This window comes from Monodelphis domestica, chromosome 2 (genome assembly GCF_027887165.1).
Source record: "Monodelphis domestica isolate mMonDom1 chromosome 2, mMonDom1.pri, whole genome shotgun sequence".
NCBI lineage: Eukaryota > Metazoa > Chordata > Mammalia > Didelphimorphia > Didelphidae > Monodelphis > Monodelphis domestica.
The window spans coordinates 11,598,156-11,622,791 of NC_077228.1; the positions used below are offsets into that span (position 1 = coordinate 11,598,156).

The window sequence follows — 24,636 nt, forward strand, 5'->3', positions numbered from 1 at the left end:
TTTCCTCCAGGCTCCAATAATAGGACCCACTTTGCCCTGATCTCCCCTTCCCAGCTCTTCCACCAAATTGCTTTTTACAATAATCAAGCTTTCACCATCTCTTGGTCTTCAAACATGCTCACTTATCCCTTCCTTAAACATTTAAGCTTTTATGATCCTATATCATCTTTCTCAGCCATGCACTCATTTGTACAGATTTGAATACAGGACCTCTATCTCCAGACCTGGCTCTCTAACCACTGAACAGCCCTAAAAATTAGTAAACTTTTTTCCCCCTAACTTCCTGTCTTAATATCAAGACTAAGGCAGAAGAGTAGGCCATTGAGGTTAAGTGACTTGCTCAGGATCATAGAGCTGAGAAGTATCTGAGGAGAGATTTGAATTCAGGGTCTCCTGACTTCAGACCTGGTACTCTATCCACTGTGCTACTCCCTAGCTTCTCTTCTCTCCTATTCTTAACCCTCCTCATTCTGAATTCCAACTGAAACTGCTTTTTCCAATGGTACCATTGATCAAGCCTCATCTTCCTGGACCTATATTTACAAATGACACTGTTAACCACCATCTTTCTTCTTCAACACTCACTACTCTCTCGTTTGTTAATTGAAATGATATTAATATCCTTTGTTTTGACATCCCTTCCATCTCTAGCTCTTTCCTATGGCCTCCCAGAATGCTATCAGAATAAAAAGAAAAAAAGATTCAGCAAAACCAACCCACATATTGAAAAGGTCTGTTGTATGTAGGATGTCGCACTCATTGCTCTTAACTCTGCAAAAAAGCAAGGATTGTTGTTGTTTTTGTCTTACCCAAAACGCGGAACTAAGCTTCTCATTTTGAAGCATTCCATTTCGATTTTGCTGTTTCTTTCCACTTGCATTTTTGTAGTTATTCTGTATATTATTTTCCTCTTCAGCTCAACTCACTATGCATGAGTTCACCTCTTCCCATGCATCTAAGTTTATCACTGTAACGATTGCTTTTAACAGTCACATTATTTCGACTAAATCATGCATAATCATTTGCTTGGCCATTTCCAAATCAATGGGCATTTATTTTGTTTCTGGTTCTTTTAATCCCATTTTTTAAAGTCCTTCTATAAATATTTGTGTTCATGGGGCCCTTCTTGGTCACTGATCTCCTGGGGATATGATGTGAAAGCATAACACTCACCACGTATGACTAACAGGAAACCGATGGCTTGGATAAAACGTCTGCATATCAGATTGGCAGAAGATACAAAGCTAGGAGGGCCAGCTTGCATGCTAGATGATGGGCTTCAAAAAGATCTTGTCAGACTGAATAAAACGAAGAGGAAATTTAATCATCAAATAGTTTATTAGTAAATATCTTTACACTTAGTTCAGGAAACAACTTTCTTAAAGACCAGTGAGAGATGGATAACTTCTTATCTGAAAATGATCTTCAGGGTCTTGTTATTCAGGCATGTCTGACTCTGTGACCCCATTTAAGGCCTCCTTGGCAGACACTGATGTGGTTTGCCATTTTCTTCTCCAGTTCATTCTACAGATGAGGAACCTGGCGTCAACAGGATAAAGTGACTTGTCCAGGACCACACAGCTAGGAAGCATCTGACACCAGATTTAAACTCACAAAAATGAGTCTTACTAACTCTAGGCCCGGCGCTCTATCCACTGCACCAAAGTCACCTTCACTTTCGGTAGGAGTCAACAGTCAAGAAAGTTAATACAACCTCAGGCAACACGAGGAGCTCTGTGACTGAGCGAAAGGACATCAGAGTCCTGCAGTACTCTGCCCTGTGAGACCACATCTAGTGCATATTGATCAGTTCTAAGTTTATATGTTAGGAAGGTCATTGACCAACTGGAAAATATCCAGATGATGGCGATCAAAATGGCGGCAGGGCCCAATGTTAGCCCAAATGGGGATCTACTGAAATCTGGGGAAGAGAACTCTTATGGAAGATTTACGACAAGAAAGAAGGAAACAAGCACTTAAGTGCCTCCTATGTGCCAGGCAGTACTTTAAAAATTATATCTCATTTGATCTTCACAACAACTCTAGGAGGCACCATTAATGATCCCATTGTATAGCTGAGGAAACTGTAGCAGAGATTAATTGTCTTGCCCAAGGTCAAGGTGTCTGACGCCAAATTGGAACTTTCGAACTCCAGGCCCAGCGCTCTGTCCACTGCAAAAGGTAGCTGGAGAGTTGATACAGAAGTGATTTTAGCTTTACTAGACACAATAATAGAGCTGAACCAAGGACAGCTGGTAGAAATGGCAAAGAAATGGGGACAAGTAAGGTGGCTCAGTAGATTGAGAGCCAGGCCTAGAGACAGAAGGTCCTGGGTTCCAATCTGACCTCATACACATCCTAGCTGCATGATCTGGGCAAACCACTTACCCCCAAAGCCCCCATCCCCCCCATTGCATAGTATTGATTCTAAGATGGAAGGTAAAGGTTTAAAAAAATTACAAAAAAGGAAATTGGGGCTTGCTGTTGGAGATAAACCAAGCTAACCACCAGGAAAGTGGGTTGCCTCAGGAGGGAGGGAGCTCCTTGGCTCTTGGAGGTCTTCAAGGATGTCATAGAGAAGATTGGCTCAAGCTCCCTTTAAGTTCTGAAATTCTCTACTCTGTGGAATGATTAGTGTATACAGTTCACGGTGGGCTTATAAAAACCAAAGCAACAACTTCACTGTGTAGTCAAATAGACGTGGAAAACAAAAATAGAAAATGGCGCCCATCTAGCCTCAAAGTGGCTGCTAATAAGAAAGGTCAGCTCCCTCTGGGGAGTTTCTTCCCTAGTCAAAAGGAACATAAGAGCATAACCAAAGGCCTTGGAAATGTTAGTCCTGGGCATGTAGGACCCCCAAGCACAATCATCGAGCATGTCTCTGGTGCTTTTGTCAATCAGGGAAAATTCTGTCCACCATGGGCAGTCCAGTATATCTACTCAAACAGCTCCATGCCTTAAAACCACCGCCATTGCTTGGAGCTCTTGGGAGAGTTTGCTACGGGGGCCAGAGGCACCTTTGTACGGTTCTGACTTCTGGGCTCATTTCAGAGATGTAGACAGAGCAAGGATGTGGATGGGGGTCTTCTTAAAAAGACGAGGCCTTTAAGGGTTAATATTGAAATATAAATACTATATAAAAAGTCAACATCAAAATGTTTTACTGAATTGCCCTGAGGACAACACAGCTATCCCTGCCATAGGACAACATTTGGATATATCAAAAGACTGTATGCACGATCCTATTGGAGAACATCCCAATGCCATAAAGTCATCTTTTTCAGAGAGATGGATGGCATTCTGGCACAGCCAGCCTCAAACAAGCCCATTCTGGTTATGTGCTTTATAATATTTTTTTAAGGATAAAAACCCTTATATTGTCTAACATTCAATCCTAAGGATCAATTCCAAGGCAGAAGAATGGTGAGGGCAAGGCAATTGGGGATAAGTGACTTGACCAGGGTCACACAAAGTGTTTGAGGTCATATTTAAACCCAGGACCTCCCATCTCCAGGTCTGGCTCTTTATCCAATAAGCTACTTCATCATAATTTCTTTCCCAAATCAAATTCTTCTGACATCAGAATAGAATGTGTGGCTATGATTTTTTTTTAAACCCTCACCTTCTGTCTTGGAGTCAATACTGTGTATTGGCTCCAAGGCAGAAGAGTGGTCAGGGGTAGGCAATGGGAGTCAAGTGACTTGCCCAGGGTCACACAGCTGGGAAGTGTCTGAGGCCAGATTTGAAACCAGGACCTTCCATCTCTAGGCCTGGCTCTCCATCCACTGAGCTACCCAGCTGCCCCCTGTGGCTATGATTTTTAAAAAATTTAACTATTTAATATGACAACATATTAGATATTTAGCTATTTAATATGAGCTCTGCTCTAAAACTTTGAAACTTTCATTTGATTAAGTACACATGGAAAATAAAGTAGGATGTCTCTTTTTCTCTCCCCTCTCTCTCTACCTCTTTTTCTGTCTCTATCTCCCTCTCTCTGTCTCTGTCTCTGTCTCTCTCTCTCTCTCACACACACACACACACAGAACCAACTTCAAAGTTAGCCATACAAGAAGCCCGACTTGTTTCCAGGTTCTGGCATCTTGTCAGAATCTCAGCGCGTGTCAGTTTTTTTTTTAATTATGGCCCGTAAGATGGAAATTGTTTCAATGTCGACGCAAAGTCAGTTATCACACAAAGTCGGGAAGGCTTTCTGAAATGGTTATATTCAGCTCTGATGGCTGTCCTTGTACATAAAAGAGTAAACACGAGGCAGCTGATTGGAGCACACAGGCTGTATTTTACAAGCATTGATCAAGGTGTCAGTTCTGCAGACAGTTTTGTTCAGTGACTCAGGCACGTTTGGGAAACAGAGAAGCCCCCTGACTCAGACCTTCCTCAGCCTGTACTTGCTGTTCCACTGGAGACGGGGACAGGGTGGGAAGGGAGAACCAACAGTAGGAAAGGGAATAACCAAAGGAAGAAATGTAGGAAAGAAAGAAAGAGCGAATCCCTGCTCAACTCTGCCCAACGACCCTGCTAATAAGGGAGAACAAAGAGAACCAGCAAGAAGAAAGTGGCCCCAAGAGGAAGAATGGTAATGGGGGAGAATCCCTGCTCAACTCTGCCCAACGACCCTGCTAATAAGGGAGAACAAAGAGAACCAGCAAGAAGAAAGTGGCCCCAAGAGGAAGAATGGTAATGGGGGAGAATCCCTGCTCAACTCTGCCCAACGACCCTGCTAATAAAGGAGAACAAAGAGAGTGAGTCGAGTCGGAAAAGGAAGAATTATAATCTATGAGAATCCCTGCTCAATTCTGCCCAATGACCCTGCTACGAAGGGAGAACGAGAAAAAGAAGGAGAGAGAGGACGGAAAGCAAAGAGAATGGATTCTCCAGTGCCGGGGCTCACTCGACACCTACTTCTCTACCCCAGGATGAGCTGGCTGAGGTTCTGACCAGAGCTACCATGGCCTGGCTCACGGTGATCAATGTTCCGAAGTAATAGAGGCCTTAAGAAGTCATGGAGCCTGACACCTTCACTTTACAAAAAAGGAAACCGAGGCACAAGGGAAGGAAATTGACTTGCACATGGTCACATAAGCACTAAATCACAGAGCTGGTATTTAAACCCAGGTCCAAGGGCTGAGGGATAGGAAGGAAAAGTCATCTCTTATTGGGAACTTCCTTTATAGGGGAGTGATACACTGAAAAAACCATCATAAATCTTAGAACTGGAAGGAACCACATGAGAAGCATTTGGCCCAGTCATCTGCCTTCAAGCTGCTGGGGGAGCATTAGCCCCATTTTTATAAAGAAGCCAACTGAGGCCCAAAGAATTTTAAGTCACAAATAGCAGTCAGGACTAGAACTCAGGTCACCTGCTTCCCAGGGCAATCCTTCTAAATAATATCAGGGGGCATCCCACACCTCTATTTTCATCTTCTGTGGAATTTCCTTCTACTGATACAAATCAGAAATTCATCTGCATCTTGTTTTCAAGAGTTGCCCGAGGGCACTGAGAAATGAAGTGATTTACTCCAAGTCACACAGTAGGACTGGAACACAGGTCTCCTTGACCCCAGGGCTAGCCTGCAATCCATCACACTACACTGTCCCTCTATGGCAGAGGTTATCATCCTTTGGGTCATGGACTCCTCTGGCGATTGAGTAAAGCCTCAGAGCCTTTTCTCAGAATGAAATAAAGCAAAACACATAGTATGGCAAAGGAGGGGGAAGTTGAGTGGAAATGAGGCATAATGGAATTCCCAGATGCGCAGAAATCCGTCCTTGGACGTTGGTAGATCCAAGTCAAGTTCTCTGTGCTAAAGAATTTGCCACCTGCGCCCTTCACAGCCAGATGGGACAAGGGACCTTGGCAATTCCATTCCTCTCAATGCAGCAAACACTTATTAAGCACCTACTATGTGACAATGCAGCAAACACTTATTAAGCACCTACTATGTGACAAGGGGTTCGTGCTAGGGGGTGGAACGCCAATCGCTCCAGGCCACCTCCTTGGGATGGGGATTCTGAGCAGCTGCTCCTGTGTCACTGCCTCCTAGAGCACCACCTCCCGAGCACACATGCCCAGCTCTGTGGCCCTGGGGAGCAACGGATTACAAAGCTGTCTCCAAGGACTTTTTAAACCACCCACAGACACACAAACCCCCCGTGGAAAACGAGTTAAAAAAGGGAGTCAGCTATGAACACGGAGAAAGAACTAGTGATAGACCTATTATTGCTGAAAGTGGCTGGGACTTCCCCTTAACGAACTGTGTTATATAGATAGAAAAAAGGCAGATCAGAATGCGGATGGGTGATACAACTTCACCCCTTTACACCCTTCTGCCGAGAGGAACTCATGGAACATGGACGAGCCAGAATGGAGTCCAACGTGGTAACCCTCGAATGTCCACCAGTGCTACCAGCTGAAGTCATCCCCTCTCCCGAAAGCAAGGAAGAAGCCTTGAATGGTGATAAAAATGACCGCGTTGCCAGCTAACACCAGGCCACAGGCTCCCCACTTGATCTGAAAAGCAAGAGGAGAAAGACCATGACATCAGCCTCGATGGCTGCCATTTTGAAAACCTCTGGGATACTCAGTCATCAAGAACGTCAAACAAAATACTGCACACAGATGCTAAAAGGCTTAACAAGGCAACGGGCTGAACGATGGAGCTGTTAGCCTAATTACAGCTAGACGGTGGCTCATTAAGCCTGGTCCCAGCCTCGATGGTTTCCCCATTAGGCACATTTCTCCAACCTACTTTCCCCCCAATGGAAACAAACATAAGAAAACAACAAATGACGCCCGTCACCACCCGTGTGTGTACGCATTGCTCTGCAGCAGGGCGGGAGGTTAGTTTTTTGAGAAAACAATGTCAATAATAATCATTTGTGACAGGCCACACAGGCAACGGGTCTTAGACAACACAATAAATGAAGACATTTTGCCTGAGCCGAAGGCACACACAGGGATAAGAGAGCCCTCTGGCGGACAGCGGATGCCTTAGCTGCTAGAGTAGGACTTGGCTTTGTATCATGGCCATCCTGGGCAGTTAAAGAGTCCTCCTTAGAATCCGTTTTTAAATCCATGAAAAAAAAACAGAGGATTGCAAGGAAAAGAGATTAGGGGCAAAATAGAGTTATTCGTTTTCTTCAAATCCATGCATACCTAGTGACGCACCCTGCATTAGAGGAAGGGAACATTTGGCTCAGACACAACCAAGACAGGATAAGGGAGTGATGGATTTAGAGCCAGCCTTCAATAAGTATATATTAAGCATCTGCTGTGTGCCAGGAACTAGTCTAGGTACTGGACATAAGAGGAAAAAACACAAACAAGTCCCTGTCCTCAAGGAATTTATATTTTATAAATTTCTGCCCATTTTACAGATCTTCAGAAGTCTCATGATTTTCCCAAGGCCACACAGAAAGTAATTGGCAGAACTGGGATTTGAATTCGGGTCCTCTGATGCAATGTTTGTTCCACTATATCATGCTAAAGAGCACAAAACATAATGCAGTGTTCTTTGTAGGAAAGGGGAAAGGGGAAACCCTTAAAGAGATATGTAAGATAATAGAGGAAAGACATGATGGAGAACTGCATTCTGTCCAAAACAATTTCTCCTCACTGAAGTGATATAGTGAGGTCGGAGGGGAATAAAAGCCCAGAAGGAAGGGGATGAGTAATAGACTGGAGGGAGGAGCATGCTCGCCCCCTTCTGCCTCCAACTCTGAGATTCAGTGTTCTGGGCTTGATGTTTGTGGATCTCTAATAGAATGTCATCCATTCAGCCACTAAGTTTGCCCTAAGTGTGGAGTTCCAGGTAGGAAGGAATTGTGAAAGTGTTAAAAAGCTGACTAAGGAGCAAAGGGCTCAAGCACCAGGCTTGGATTTCTCAGGACTGATTTTGGGGATTTGAATTAGAACTCAGATCTGGCGCAATTCTAAGCCCTCCCCACACCAGCATTCAGGAAGGCTGACTAGCTCTCTCTAGAGACCTCAAAAGTCAAAGGCACTCATTTAGCATTTGTATGAGATAGGGCCAGTATAGGGAAGGTCAAATGTACTTCTGGGCTGGCCCTTGGCTACTCCATTGTCTTAGGATCTGGCTCTTGTATCTAGTCATTAATTATAGATAAGATGTTACTCTTTCAGTCAGACCACCCATATGATTGACTTTCTCCCTTCCCCCTTTCCTGATAACCTCAATGAAATCCAGTCTAGGGGGAAGATGGGTAGCTCAGCGGATGGAGAGCCAAGCCTAGAGATGGGAGATCCTAGGTTCAAATCTGACCTCAGACACTTCCTAGTTGTGTGACCCTGGGCAAGTCACTTAACCCCCATTGCCTAGCCCTTACCACTCTTCTGCCTTGGAACCAATACATAGTACTGATTCCAAGATGGAAGGTAAAGGCTTATATAAAAAAAAATAATAAAATAAAATCTAGTCTACCTGGCTAAGGGGGGCTCTCACTCCATCAGAGCAACACCCTGACAGGCTTGATGTTATGCTGAAATATCCTGCCTCTCTGTGTCTCTTTTCCCAATCTATGCCCTTTCTCCCTTAAGCTTTAAACCTTTCAACCCATATTTCCCCCAGTCCCCAATTTCCCTTTCAGGTGGTCACCCAAGAAAGAATATTGTGTAGCCAGTGGACAGCTATACTAGGGGAAAAGAAATTTAAGGAGGGAGGAGAGAGCTGGGTTCAAGCATCTAAAGGATGGAATAGTCTGGATAGGAGTGATAGTATGGAAGAGGGATTGGCTGTATCCTCCCTCATTAGATGGGAGAGAATGACTGTCCCATTAGAATGCTTTGACATCCCACACCCACGCCCCTCAGGATAGTGTTTTAAAAGAAAGTCACTTTCTTTCGGTCAGCCTCCTCGCTGGCTTCACTCCCCAAACAACAGCATGTTGAGAGAATAAAGAGAAAGCTCATAAAGCAAGGTACCACATAGGAGTCCCACTCTGTGGTCCAGTGGAAAGGGGGCTGGATTTGGAGCCAGAGGACCCGAGTTAATGGAGGCTTATCATCTCCTTGACCTTGGGAAAGTTAGTCTTGGCCTCAGTTTCCTCATCTGTAAAATGAGGGATTGACCTGGAGGGCTTCTGAGATCTCTTCCTGTTCAAAAGCTATGATCCTATGATGGGTCTACTGCTAGCTTTGTGCAAGTTCAAATGGGAAGTCATGGATTATGACTAAGGACTATGAGAGAAGAAAGGTCAAGATCGGAGGGCATTCTGGGAATGTCTCAGATAGATCAACTATAAATAAGGGCTACAGGATAAAATATGGATGCATGGATGGAGAGATAAGAGACTGATGGAGGGATGGATGGATGGATGGATGGAGAGATAGAGATTGATGGAGAGATGGATGGATATAGAGATGGATGGATGGATGGAGAGATAGAGATTGATGGAGAGATGGATGGATGGATGGATGGATGGATGGATGGATGGATGGAGAGATAGAGATTGATGGAGAGATGGATGGATATAGAGATGGATGGATGGATGGATGGATGGATGGATGGATGGATGGATACCGATAGAAGGAGGTACATGAATAAATACACAGAAAGACAAATAGAAGGATATGACCTGGCCCTCCCTAAGAATTAAAGCTAAAGTCCAAATGGGAGGAATTGAAAATGAAGTTTGTGGATGACACAGTTAGACCTACAGCTGGAAGAGCCATCTGGTCCAACTTCCTCATTTTATAGATGAAGAAACTGAAGCCCCAAAGTGGAAAGTGAATTGCTTGAGGTGACACAAGTCTAAATGGCAGGATTCCACCAGGGCCCCTCACACCAAGCTCCGAGGCACAGGCTTGGACATGACCTCACTCACACAACCAGATAAATATGGCCCGGGTATCTCTTACCACAGAAATTCTTGCAAGGATGACAGGAAGTCCAAAAGCGGACACAACGATCCCTGTAGTGAAGAAGTATGCCAGTTCCTGGCAGGCACTGCTTGAGGCATCTGAGTCTTCTGTGACTCTCTTGGCAATGAAGTGAGGGATGGGGGAGATCACATGAAATATCAGCACAAACAGAGGCCAGTACACTCTGCCCAGGAGAGAAGAGGAGAACGACAAGTCAAAATTGTCACGGGAAAACCAACAGCATCCCAAATCCTCAGCACATCTCAGTTGGAAGAAGAGATTTTGCACTCGTAGAGGCAACCAAGTCAATGGAGGAGCCTTACTTTGGGGTTCTGGCCAGCTGGGTTCAAATCCCAGATCTGAAATTAACTAGCCATCCAATCATGGTCATCACTCTCTGCCAAGACCATGGTACCATGAAGAAATTACTGGATTTGGAGCCCAGAACACCTCAGTTTCTATCTAGCCTCTTCCTAGTTGTGTAACCCTGGGAGCACTATTTAACCTTTGTCCTCCTCGAGTTTCCTCATCTATGAAATGGGGATAATAAGAGCAGTTCCCTCACAGGGTGGTTGTGAGGATCGCAAGATGACATGTGTTTTTTATTCTCATTTCACTCACATCCAACTCTGTGACCCCATTTGGGCTTGGTGGACAGAGAGCCAGGCCTAGAGACGGGAGGTCCTGGGTTCAAATCTGCTGTCACCCTAGACAAGTCACTCAGTCCCCATTGCCCAGGCCTTATCGCTCTTCTGCCTTGGAACTAATACACAGAGTTGACTCAAAGACAGAAAGAACAGTTTAAAAAACCCTGAGAAAACAAGGGAAGCCTTGAAGGCACTGACACCTGAGATGGAGAGGGGAGAGATGGGTACTCTCATGCGGACAAGGCAGAAGAGCTCTGGGATTGGTAGTTAGGAGTCTGGATTGTCTGGAACAGAGGCCTGAAAGGAAATCCCAGCTCCAGCAGCTGCCTCTCTGCTTGGACTCCAAACATCCTGCTTCCTCCTCGAGGGAGGGGACCAGCTTTCTTTCCCATATCCCCAGGGCTTAGCACAGTGCCTGACACATGGTAGGCACTTAATGAATGTTTACTGAATAGCGTCATAGGACATACGGCTGGAAAGGAAGGCTGGAGCTGACTCTACACGGCCTTAACAGAAGTGGAAGCGTTTGTAGTTTGACCTGTAAGGAATAAGTAGCCACTAATGGTTCTTGAGCACAGCATAAAGATCGTCAGATTATTTGGAAGATCCAGGAACTGGAGCCAGAAGAGGCTGAAAGCAGATTTCCATCAGTGTAAGAAATCCCATTGAGGAAACTCCCTCCACTTGCACATTCTCTCTCCCAGTCTGGGGCAGTAGCTACCTCAACCTGGCATCCCAGGAGATTCTATGAGTGACTTGTCCAGGGTCACAGAGCCAATATGTATCAGAGGCAGGCTTTGAACTAAGGGCCTGTCAACCTCCAGACTGCCCTAGAGGAGGATTCAGCCCTTTTGCCTCCTGAGCACCCATCTGGGAATGGCCCCAAGTCCCCTCTTCCTGGATCTAAGCTCACCCCAGGCACACAGGCGCCTTCTGCTGAGTACAAACCACCACCATCACCCAACTTTCCAGTTCAGGAGCCACAAACAGATCAATACTGCCTGGGCTACTAGAAAGGGTGCCAGCTATCCGTCTACACCACTGTGGTTCCCCCACCGATCAGCTCCCCAGACTTGGCTCCCCCACAGGCATCGTCTCCCCCCAAGGAATGTGCGTTCCCGAGGGCAGGGGACTGGATCGTGTCTGTCTTCGTGTCCCCAGCAAACAGCAGAGTAAAGTAAAAAAGAGTAACGGCTTTTTCATTCATTCATCTTCACCCACTGAGGAATTCCTGCCTGCAAAGCTGGAGCTCCGGCCCTGCTGACACGCTTCCTTAGTTTGCCCCAAGCACACCATCCTACACTGGGAAGCAGCTGTGTGTGATCCATTCACTTGGAGCAGCAGCGATGGTCCGCCTGGCTTCAGCCATCCCTGGTTTATTCACGGGGCTCTGGTCCTGCCATCCAGGCTTCTTAGGATGAGGATATCATGGAACAGAGAAACGGACTGTCTCCTCCCTGGACTGAATGCCCAGCCATTGTAGAACAGACAGAACTAACGTTCTCGCCTCCAAAGCCAAGAGGAGCTGGATGGGTGACAGAACAGCCCCCACCCTGTCTGAGGTCACAGGGATGATGAGCAGGAGCAACGCTGAGATTGATTCTTTTTTAAACCCTCACCTTCTGTCTCAGAATGAATACTGTGTGTATTGGTCTAAGGCAGAAGATCGGTAAGGGCTAGGCAGTGGGGGGGGTTAAGTGACTTGCCCAGGGTCACACAGCTAAGATGTGGCAAAGGCCAAATTCGAACTCAGGACTTCCTTTCTCTAGACCTGGCTCTCAATCCACTGAGCCATTTACCTTTCCAACTGTGAGATTTAAAGTCAGATGGCATTTCTAGTACTCACTACCCGCTTGACCTACATCAGGCCTCTTTTTTGTGGTTCCTCACACATGAAGCCCCATTTCCGGACTCTGGTCTGTGCCCTCGCTGTCCCCTGGGACGGGAATGGCCTCCCTCCTCAACGCTACATCTTGATTTCCTTCGAGATTTCACTCCAGTCCCAGCATCTGTAGGACGGACCCTCTGCTCATCCCTTCCCTCTACTAGTTTGGTCTCCTTTCCTTCTGCTAGGATGTTGATCTCTGCCATTAGAATGTGACCTCCCAGAGGAAAGAGATGGCTTCTGACTTTCTACTTAGCACAGTGCCTTGCACACGGTAAACCCCTCCTAAGGGCTTGTTTGCTAAATGACATCTCTAAACTTCCTTTACAATAGGCAGCATGAGAGACAGCAACATAGACTGACCCCTGGAGCCCCCTTTGCCTCTAAATCCTATAATCCCGGGCATAACTGGAACTCACAACCTAGTTCAATTGAGCTGAGTGACCCACACCCACTGGTGGCCTTGACCTACCTGACTGGGAAAGGCCAGAAGAGAGGAGAAAACATTTGAAAGGGCAACTTACCCATAACCCTCCAGGGCACATCCCAACATCAGAAATGTCAGTCCAATGGCTCCACTGAAGGACAAAACAACCAGAGCTGTAGAAGAACATGGGTGCAAAGAACTGAGTTTCCAAGGCAAAGAAAGAAGGCAGGTCATTACTTCCATAACTAATTCTGTTTTGTTATTTGGGATTTTCCAGTCAAAATTATCCTGGTACTCTTTCTTGTAAATGGCCTAGGAGTTTAAGAACTCTGAACTACAACTGGGCAGTCTCGGAAACGGCCCAAAGGGCAAAAGAGGCATCTAAAATAATTCTAGGCCCCCTAGAAACTCTGACCCTCCATGGGGCTCTCAGTATTCTGGAGACTAAAAGCCACCACAGATCACTAGAGGCCATCTCACTAAATACCAAGCTCTCACAATTGCCCTAACCAGAATCAGGATGGCCCCTCTAGGGGCAAATCTAGGGCTGAGCCCATTTGAACAGTTGTATGAGACTGCTTTTCTAACCCCTGATGTTCTTTTAGATAGAGAAATCCAGCCTTGTTAGATTTTCTAAGCAACTTGGCCCAATCTACCAGGTTTGGAGAGAATACAATAATCATATCCTTCCCAAGCCCTCAAGAGAGGATAAAGAGGAATCTTTCCACCCAGCTCGCAGAAGATTTGGTATACCCGAAAACATGGAGTGGATCAAACCAGCTACCAGCTCAAAGGGAGGGGCCCCAACCAGTCATTCTATCCACCCCCTTCCTCCTTGTTATTTCAAATCTCTCTTGCTCTAGCCATGACTATTCTTTTCTTACACTTTCTGTCTTTTCCTGTATTTTTAATCATGCATGTCCAGCCAGTTGGACAGATAATTCTGATTTGTAACCTTGTCACTTCTCTAGTTGCTTGTAGGGTGAAAGCTCCCATTGGAGTCACTGAGATGCCATTACAACCCTGTAATCTTCCCAGCCTGAACCCCAGGACATTGCCTATAGTCAATGCCTCTCTCTCCTGACAATAGGCAGAGACAGCTCTACAACCATTCTCAGGCTCTGAAGAAGCTACAGAAGTCTAAGACCATCGCCCCTTCTCCCCTTAGATATTGGGAGGGGGGAAATGTCATGGGCACTGTACCCCTAGAAACTCAAGACAAACTATTATCAGGGAAATTCCTTTGCTCCCTTACACCCTCTGACTCCCAACCCAAAACATTTGACCCTGAGAGGATTATCCTCCTTTGATTGTCCCATTGATTTGAGATGGAGACACACCTCATCCATTGGTCTTCCAAATCAGGAAAACCACCCCCATGCCTTCAGGGAAACCTCCTCCCCCACCCCTTGCCCCAGAGTCAAGTCCTCATTGAATATAAAAACCCCAGAACTGAGGCATTCTGGAAGCAACCTCCCAGGTTGCTCCACTCATGCTGTCTTGCTAGCCAAAAATTCAACATTACTAATAAATCTCTCTTGACTTTTAAGTTACATTTTGGAGTCTTGCAGTCTTGCAAAAGGTATCCTTCCTGATACCCCAGGGGTACACCTCTGCAACCCACAAAATACCCTTTTCTTTTTTTTAGTTGGTTATGGATTAATTAATTTATAATATTCTTCCATGGTTACATGATTCATGTTCTTTCCCTCCCCTTCTTCCTCCCCCCTCTGGGAGCCAATGAGCAATTCCACTGGGTTTTTCATGTATCACTGTTCAAAACCTATTTCCATATCATTCACATTTGCAACAGAATGATCATTCAAAGTCCACATCCCCAATAATATCCCCATTGAACCATGTGATTGATCCTATGTTTTTCTTCTGCATTTCTTCTCTCACTGTTCTTTCTCTGGATGTGGAGAGTGTTCTTTCTTCCACTACCCTTTTCTCTTAACAGATAAGGAAATTGAGGCCCAAGGAGGTTGTGAATTGCGCCAAGGTCACACCCATCCCATCTTTTATCTACACACTTCAAGAGCTGCTCACAGGCCTAGAAAACTCTCCTTCCTCCCATCAGTCTCAAAGATAATTAGAGCTTTCAAAAGGGACTGGCCTCCTTCAGGACTAGTTGTACCAATTCCAAAGTCATTGAATGAGAAGACTTCAACACTTACTGGCTGGGTAATTTGGAGAAAGTTCTTACTCCTCTTCTTTTTTTTTTTAAGTTTATTTATTTAATTTAGAATATTTTTCCATGGTTACATGAATCATGTTCTTTCCTTCCCCTCCTCCCACCCCACTCCTGTAGCCAAGAGCAATTCCACTACTCCTCATCTTATCTGAAAATGGGGATAATGCCTCCACTACCTCTCAGACAGAGTCAGCATGAGAATAGCATATAAAAATGGGAAATCTAATTAATGGAGACAATTCCTAAAGAGGTCAGACTAGAAGACCCCTGAGGATCTCTCCTACCCCAGGATTCTCTAAAACCTTCACATTGCTATGCCTCAATTTCCTTAACTGTAAAATGAGGAGCTAGATGGTACAGTGGAAAGATATTGCATTTGAAATTATGCTGAGTTCAAATCCTGCTTCAGTCCATTGCGACCCTAGTCAGTCACAACTTTTTCCAGTCTGTTTCCTCGTCTGTAAAATGGGAACATTTGTCCCTCCCTTCCAGGATTGTCATGAGGACCAATCAAGCTACTCCTTGTAAAGAATCTTGTGAACTTTAAATGCTAGCTATTATTAGGTCCCAAGATATACTGAATACAGCAGGTGCTTAATGTGTGCTGATCAAATGAGTTAATCTAACCTGGGTCTGGACATTGGCTTTGCTGTGATAGAGCCACAAAACCCTGAACCTCTCAGAGACCAGGCTGGCAAGCCTGAGTCTCTCAACTTTGGAGGGAGGGAAAAAGGTATTTTAGATAAAGGGGGACTTCCTTTACCCTCTTTCCTATAGACCCAACCTGCAGACATCTTTCTTATCTTACCCCTAACCACAATTTGTTAGAATAAAGTTGTCAGTTATCCTAAATTGACTTCCTTGTCATATTGGAAGTGGGAGAGAGCTGATTTGGAAGAGGTTCACCCATTAAATTAAGTCTTTAGAGGGGAGTAAAGGCAGGGTTGGTGGAGAGACTGAACTGGGAAATCTATTTCACCCTCATTCTACCTTCTGGACATTGAGCATCTCCTCTTTCTCCATTATACCCAATCCAACCCTCTAATACACCACAATGTCTGAAGTCTCACAGATGATGGAAGTTTGGAATGCCAGGCTGGCAACAACACCTCCTTCCATCTTGTCACTAGGGAGAGCTCATTGGTGGCGTCCACCTGCATGGACCAAAGTCCAGACTTTCTTGAAGGACATTGCAGAGATAACAGACTTCCTGGAAACCATCTGCATCCTGCAAGCTTGTTAGCAAGATAGCAGGTCTCCCTTAATTGGGCAGTAAGCTAGAGAGACACAATTTATTCCTTTGAATTGGGGTGATTTATCTGACAACGTAGTTCAGAGGGAAACGGAACTTCTCAACTTAACTCGGGCAGAGAAGCGTGGTCCAAGCGATTTTATGAAATCACCGGGATGACACAGAATACAATCAATTACAAAATGGAATGGCAATCTCTTTTCTCCCTAGCCTCATGGAAGCAGTGTGTGAGGCAATTCAGCTGGCAACCTTGAGATCCAGCCCTTTTCCATCACAGAATGCCTAGCTAGAGATTTCCACATTCCTAGCATCCCTGATTCCATCTGTTTGGAATCTCGGACAGTTCAGAATCCTCCTGGACAAAACCCAAATCAAACAAAATTACCCCGTGGCTAATATTTGTTGAGAGGCTTAACAGAGCTAGGCCGGCCCTTCAATGGCAGCCATTGGCATGGCCAATGGAGAGCGGTGGATTTAGTCAGACTTGGGTTCGATCTTGCCCGTGCATACCAGAAGTTGGCTTAGCTTGGCAAGTCTTACCACAAGCTGAATTTCGCCAGTGTGACAAATAGAAGACCATATGCCACCTCCCCACCCAGATCCTAAGATTGAGAATTGAAGAGTCCCAAGAAATTCTCTAGTTCAGCCGTCTCGTTACATAGATGAAGACGTTAAGGGAAAAAATCTGTGTGCTGTGAGTTCGGAGGTTGCCATTTCTGATTATTATTAATTTATTGATTGCTAGTTTGGGGTTATTATTTGTGGTCCAAGAAAGGCAGCTAAAGAGTCAGGTAAAACAAAGGCCGACTCAGTCTCCATTCTTTTCTGCCTCAAAGGAAGGAATGCCTGCACGCTTGGATCTCCAGTCCTCCCAAGGCATTCAGCAGCCAAGGTTAGATGAGATTAACTACAGAACACCCACCCACCAGGATGTCCAGATCACAATTAGCCCAAGGTTAAGACATTCCCTTCTCCCCCACAGAAATCAGAGGACATCCTGTCCCTTTGGTGCACTCAACCTCCCAAATCAGGAAAGTAGCCAAGCAGCCTCACCCAGCAGCCTCTTTCTGCCTCTGCTCCCAAGGTTATGTCAAGCCCTGTTTAGGTGAGGCTCTCCCTTTTGTGCTAAGGGGTTCTTTGACACCTAGCAATGGGGTCCAGGAGCGGATGGTAATGAAACTTCTCTTCTAGACTTGCCTACAGGAAGTCTTCCCCAACTCTTCTTTTTTTATCTTTTTTTAACCCTGATCTTGCATCTTAGAATCAATACTATAAATTGGTTCTAAGGCAGAAGAGCCCTAAGGGCTAAGCAACTGGGGTTAAGTGACTTGCCCAGGGTCACACAGCTAGGAAGTGTCTGGGGCCAGATTTGAGCCCAGGACTTGCCATCTCTAGACCCAGCTCTCAATTTACTAAGATACCTGGCTGCCCCTAAAATGGTTTTTTAAAGTTGATAATAAAGAACAGAAAAAGGATTTCAGCACTATATATATATATATATATATATGGAGAGAGGGAGAGAGGGAGAAAGGGAGAGAGGGAGAGAATCTGGGTTAATATAAACTGTGAGAAAAAAAAATCTCCAAAGGACTATGGAGAAAGTCACTGAAGATGGGCTATCAATGAATCAACCAGCAAGTATTTAAGTGCCTCAAATGTGCCAGACATTAAGGGACCACTTCAAACAAGGGGGGGGGGCAGCATATTAGACCAGCATTCTAAATATGTCAAGATCTTCTTTGACACATAAGATACCGGCTATGAGACTCGGAGTCCCAGTCGGTTTTCAAGTCTCCCTGTTACAAAGAGACTGACCAAAATGGAGGGAGTTAGAAACACAGGTGTGGGCCCACAGAAGAGAAGTCTCTCCCTCAGGTCAGAGCTTGAGTGTTACATTAATGATGCTGTATGTGCTGCTTTTCAGGCAGGATGGTACAGTGTGAAGAGCACAGACTCTAGAGTCCAAAAGCTGGGCTTTGAATGCCATTACCTTTTGGCTGTGGGACCCTGGCCAAGTCATCCCAGGTCCAAATCTAAGATCCCAACCACGTATCCCTACTGGGTCCCCAGGCAAGTGCCTAGACTGCTTTGGGACTCAGCTTTCTTACCTGTAAAATGAGAAAGGTTACAGTGGATGGCCTCCAAGGTCCCTTCCAGCCCCAGACTTAGGAGCAAAGTGTCAGAAGGCTCAATTTACTTGGAAAGACAACAGATCCTTCTTATCATTCATCTTCTTGCAGGTCTCCTACCCCAAATTCTCTCTCTTCCCAGAAGCCTTTCTTTCCCAATCAAAACACTGAAGTGTTCTCAAGCCTAATCCTCCCTCCTTTCCACTTGCCACTATGATTTATGATACTTCCTGTTCAAATACTTTGTCTTATGTTTTGAGAATAATTGAGGGCTTCATGGGACAGCTAGGTGGCAAAGTGGATAGTGTGCCTGGAGTCAAAGACGTATCTTCCGGAGTTCACATCTGGCCTCAGCTGTATGGCATGGGTAAATCCTGTTTGCCTCAGTTTCCTCATCTGTAAAATGAACTGGAGAAGGAAATGGCAAGCCATTCCAGTATCTTTGCCACAAAAACCCTGAATGGGGTCACAAAGAGTCCTACATCACTGAACTGAAAGGGCTACATAGTATTAGAAGGAAAGGGGATGTAATATTGTTTTTTTCTGTTTCCATTTCTTCTGATTTACATATGAAGCTGGAAACCATCCAAGAACCCAGCAAGGCTACATTGATATTAAAAATGAGATAATATGGGCCATCTTCTAGTGGAACAAAATCTCCAAGCTACTGCTTGGGGCAAGCAGACCTCATAGTGCATCAGCATGCAAAATCTTCATTTTCCATCTCATTCTTTCACTTCAGATATCCCCTCCCCTACCTAGCACAGACAGAAGCCCTCAGAATCTTCCCACTGCCCTTTTTTTAACCCTTGCCTTCAGACTTAGAATCAATACTATGTATTCCTCACTATGTATATATGTATATTTACTCTGTATACTCTTAAAACCAATACTATTTATTGGTTCTAAGGCAGAAAAGCTGTAAGGGCTAGGTGATGGGGGTTAAGTGACTTACCCAGGGTCACACAGTTAGAAACGATGAGAGGCCAGATTGGAAAGGCACTATTTCCACGTTGGGCTCTCTATCCCCTGGGCCACCTCGCTCCCGTCCTCCCCCTCTTCCCCCCCCCCCCCCCTCACCGCACGCACACACACAGTTAATATCTGAGTTGTTGAGGCAAAATTCTTTGCCCAGCAACAGGCTCAGTGAAATGCTTCCCAGAGCTTAGCTCTGCTGGGCCGGGCAGTAGCCGCTGGCCTATCAGCAGGGCCAGAAAGACAGAACCCCCCCCCACACACACATACACACACACACACACACACACACACACACACACACACACACACGCAGAGGCAGGCAGGCAGGCAGGCACTTGCACAGGTTAATGTCAGTAAAGACAGTCCTTTAAAGACGGCGGGGAGCGGGGAGCATTCTTCCAGGGTTTGGTCGCGCAGGAGCGATGCAGTTAGAGGCAGGCTCGAGCCCGAGGCACTCAGCCTCACGTCGCATCTCGGTCCCAGACGGAGTTTGTGACTCCACAGGTCACTCTCGGCGGGAGCGCCTGAACCCTAAGCCGCCAAGAAGCGGAGAGTGGCCAGCCGCAAAGGGCTTCTTCATCCCTCGGGGTCACCCAAGCCCTCATTCTGCAGTCACCAGAGCCGAGCTGGGAAAGGGACCCCGGCGCTCTGACTCCTCATTCACTAGCCTGACCACCCAGGCGCCCCCAGTTCGCTAGGGCTAAGGGAGAAGAGAGGGAGAGACTTCCCCGGGGCCCTATTTTCCCTCCCGCCCCAGGACAAGGAGCGTCCGCCCTCCCCGGCCCCACCCCGGGCCTCCCCTGGAAGGAGCGGAACCGCTGGCTGGACAACGTGTCCCGGGGGCAGGACGTGGAAAAGGAAAAGACGACAGCAGGGAGGAGGGAGACTGCGAGAGCTCCGGGTGGAGAGACACAGGCGGCAGCACCCCAGGCTAGGCGCCGGCTGCAAGGAGACCCCCGCAGGGACGGCGAACGGGACAGGGAGGTGGAGACGGCGAAGGATAGAGTACCTTTAATCCCGGCCATGTCTCCCGAGCGGGAGCCCCAGCTTCCGGTTTCCTGCCTCAGCTTCGGGCCGTCCCCTCCCGGTCCAAGCCAGTGCCTGGTGGGACCAGCTCAGCCCGCCCTTCTCCAAGCCACGAAGAAGCTAGGTCCCTCCCGCGGCAGGACAGTGCCCGCCCCCAGCGCGGACCCCGCCCCCTCGGGTCGAGGCGCCACTCAACCATTCAGAGGAGCCCTTCTCTCCACCCCCGAACCCAGTCTAATCACACACCCCCACCCCCGCAGAATCCCCAAAGGAGCTTCGTGGCCCCCACCCCACCCCAGTTCGAGACCCGCCAGCGCAGAGCTCGCCCCGCCCCCCAATTCCCCTTTCCCAGCCCCGTTTGATCACGCCCCTCAATAGCCCTCTAGCAAGTAGCCTGCCCCCTTCGAAGCATACCCTCCATACCAAGCATCCGTAGAGGATAGCCCCCCTCCCGAGTGACGAACCTGGTCTCCCATCCCGCTACCCCAACCTCCCCAGCATCCAGACCCGAGCCCCACCGGCTCCCCCCGGAACCCGCCCGGCCCCATCCCAGCACATCTTATTAGCGGCAAAGCCCGCCCCCTCGGTTCCTCCCTCCACCCCCTCGATCCGGCCACGCCCCGCAGCGCCCCGCTTTAGGAACCCACACCGCCCCCACGCAGCTTTCCGCAGGTACTCTCCCTCAGGATCGCCCCCCTCTCAGTCGGGCCGCATTCCCTCCCCCCCACACAGCCTGCCATCCCTATTCCAGCAGTTCGACCCCAGAGGATCGCCGGGCCTGGCGCAGAGGCCGCCCACCGGGGTCCCCATCCTGACCCCGCCCTGCCTCCAGCATCGAACCCTCCTCTTCCGTACATCCCACCCGGCAATTGCCGAGTGAGCCCACTCCCCTCCCCCAAGCAGTCCCCAAATCTCGACCCCTCCAAGCCCCAGAAAACGTACTTTACTACCTGGTCAGAGTCCAGCACCCACCTCTGGGCCCCGTTGTCAGCCCCCGAGTCTAAGTCGTCGTCCTCCTCCTCCTCCATCCTTCAGCTCGCCCATTCCCCGCCCTATATGAACTCCATAGATGTCCGCCCGCCGAGGGCCTGGAGCAGGCCTCAGTCTTCTTCCCGCCTCACGGAACCGAGCCAACGCCCGCCCCAAGCCCATCCCCTAAGGGCTCCCCATCCCTAGGCGGCCCAATCAGAGCCCAGCCCTGCCTCTGACGCCCCCCAACTCTTCCCGGGGAAGGTTGGGAGCTGGCCCCGCACTGCTACTGTAAAAGGGGGCCGAGGACCCCCGGAAATGAACTGGAGACTGCGTGAGAAGGGACAAGCTGCTGAAAGGTGGACCCAGAAAAGCCATGAATCTGAGAGAGGGAAAAGAAAGCCAGGAGCCTTCGGCCCGGGGGTCTGCTACGTAGACAAACCCCGCCTCCACTGAGCCCTCACTCCCACCTTCCTTATTTCTCGGGATCAGAGATCCAGAGGGACTTTGCAGGTTTTTATTTTACAGATGAAGAAACTGAGAACTAGATGATTTGCCTAAGGTCACATGATTCATAAGAGGCAGAATTTGAACGCGGGTTCTGGTACTCCGAGATCAACTGCAGCTTTTCCCCTAGGCGGGGCTGATTTCTCTAGTCTCCTTCTAGAGTCTAGGATCCTTCTTAGGAATGGTTTGCAGCTGCTTCCAGCGCTCCCTGCCCAGTTCCTGAGTAGTGTGTGGAGAACAGCTCTCTGGAACCAGTTCTTCCAGCTATCCCTTTCAGCACCACAGTCTCGGCAAGGCCTGGCTAGCTGGTCTTGCACCTCCTCACTCCCTTCCTAGTCTCCCACTCTCCCTCAGAACGCCAGCAGCCTAATTAGCTGGGGAAAGTGTTTAGAACCAGATCCTCTCCATTCTTTCTGCCCTTAAAGGGGAGAACGTGGGTTCCCAAGCAACTGTTTCCATTTTTGTTAAAACCCTAATTTGCTGGGGTCTGATTTCCAGTCAGCTTTGCCCTTCTTCACTTGTTGATGAAGCCAGTCACAGAAGCTTCTTGAGGGACCTGGTACCCTTCTACTCGCCTGATCTGTCCCATCTGGCTCTTCTGGGATTTTCTTGGCAAAGACGCTAGAATAAGGTTGTCACTGGATCTGCCAGGCCTCCAGCTTGAGCAGATGGCACCTCCTTGGCATGAGAAAATAAAGTGTTCTCCAGCTCATGTTATAGAGAAGAAACTGAGGCAAACAGGGGTCACACTGCTAGTGCCTATGGTCAAATTTGAACTCTCATCTTCCTGGCCCCAGGCCAAGTGATTTATCCATTTCACCACCTAGCCCCCATCAGGCCCAGGGCAAAACACTGAACGGGGCTTGGCATCAGTTCTTTGTTTTGTTGGGGAAGTTTTCATAGCCTTTTGAACTTGTCTTATAGTGCTCCCAGGGATCCAATTTAAGGGAATGTGTGAGCTCCTGAATGAAGGGCATTCATTGTTCATTCTTCCTTTCTTCATGATTCAAGTCCATGCTCTCTTGTGGACTTTGTTGTTGTTCAGTCATTTTTTTCAGTTGTGTCCAACTCTGTGTGACCTCATTTGAGGTTTTCTTGGCACAGATCCTTCTCCAGCTCATTTTACAGATGAGGAAATTGAGGCAAGCAGGTGAAGTGACTTGCCCAAGCTAGTAAGTGTTTGGATTTCTAGATCCTCATAGATGCCCCACAAGTAAAGGACCCAACATGCTGGAGGCCTTTCTCTTGGTGATTTGATATTCCCTAGACACCAGCAAAGCATTCTGGGTTTACACTCCTTGTTCTTTGCTCTGGCTATTCCTCCTTTACTGAGATTACCAATGTACCCAAATGGTAACCCAGAAATAGGTTATCTCACCCTTCAGGGGGAAGTTAGTGATGGAGGATCTGAGCCCAGGAAAGCAATTGGTGATGGATGCATAGATTTGGGAGTCATCTAATGAGAGGAAAGTTGAGCCCTGGAGGCTTGACGAGATCACAAAGATGAAGTAAAATGAATGTGTGAAGAGAGAAGAAGAGAAGGCTCAGAAAAGAGCCCTGGGCAACAGCCACATCCAGCAGGTGGGGCATGACTCTAGCAATGAGTTAGAAACAGAACAAGCAAAGAGCTGCCAGCTAGTGTGCACTAAGTACACACCTGGAAAAGATGAAGACTGAAGGGATCGCTGGTCACCTGGAGGAGAGTGGCTTCAGCTGAGCCATGAGACTGGGGCTACTTTGCAAGATAATGAGGAGTGAGTAGGAAGGAGAGGATGTGGGCAAGTTTCTCAGAGGCTGGAGGGAGATGAGGGGAACAGGTGGATAGCCTCAGGGGATGGCAGGGTCCAGGAAGGATTTTTACACAGTAAAGCTGGGCAAACCCAGGAACTCCCGGAATCAGGGTGCACTTGAGATTCGATAACATAAATTTGTAGCAGCCCCAGTGAGCCTGGTGATATGGCTTCTCCAATACCTCTGAGCAGCACAGGGAGTAACATGGAGGCAGACGGTGAGGATCATCCAGGTTGGATCCTTCAAGATCTTTGAAGTAATAAGATCAGAAGGCAAAGGAGTATATTCACCTTTCTCTTTGTATGCCTGATACCCTGAACATAGTAAGAGCCTAATAAATGCTTCTTGGTTGGTGGAACACAGACGAGTGTATATTGAGGGGGGGGGGTGCGAGCTAGGTGACTCAGTGGCTTGAAAGCCAGACCTGGAGATGAAAGGTCCTGGGTTCAAATTTGAGTTCAGACACTATAAATGCATGACCCTGGGCCAGTCACAACTCCCATTCCCTTGTCGTTGCCACTCTTCTGCCTTAGAATCAAATTCTACAATGTTTTGTTTTGTTTTTTAAAGAGTGCATAGTTGAACTAGATAACAATAGAGTCAAAACTGGGAAAAGAGGAAAATGAAACCAGAGCCTGGGTGATGGTCTGTAAGAACAACTGAGGTACCAGGTGAGGACAAATAATTTAAGAAGAAAGGTGAATTGTTTATTGTCTTTATGTGCTCAAAGATTAGCACAGTGCCTGGCAAGCAAAAATGCTTACTATGTCGACTGACTGCTATCATCCTGTGGACCATAGACACTCTTCATCCATTTTCCAGATGGACCAATCAACTTCTCAAGATGGGTCTTCTAAGAGATGTACTTTATCCCTTTGATTGGGGGAGGGAGACAGGTCTAAAACTAATATTTCACTGTTACATGTAGAG

General features: G+C 47.2%; 1 protein-coding gene across 1 annotated transcript; it reads right to left on the reverse strand.

Moving 5' to 3' along the window:
- Positions 1 to 4,207: 4,207 nt before the first annotated feature.
- On the reverse strand, positions 4,208 to 20,747 carry LEPROT (leptin receptor overlapping transcript). Its single transcript, XM_001364795.4, has 4 exons — positions 20,423 to 20,747; positions 12,958 to 13,033; positions 9,899 to 10,085; positions 4,208 to 6,532 (listed from the first exon to the last, which is right to left on the reverse strand). The coding sequence occupies exons 1-4, from the start codon at positions 20,436 to 20,438 to the stop codon at positions 6,425 to 6,427; spliced, it is 387 nt and encodes a 128-aa protein (XP_001364832.1). The 5' UTR covers positions 20,439 to 20,747; the 3' UTR covers positions 4,208 to 6,424.
- Positions 20,748 to 24,636: the final 3,889 nt, after the last annotated feature.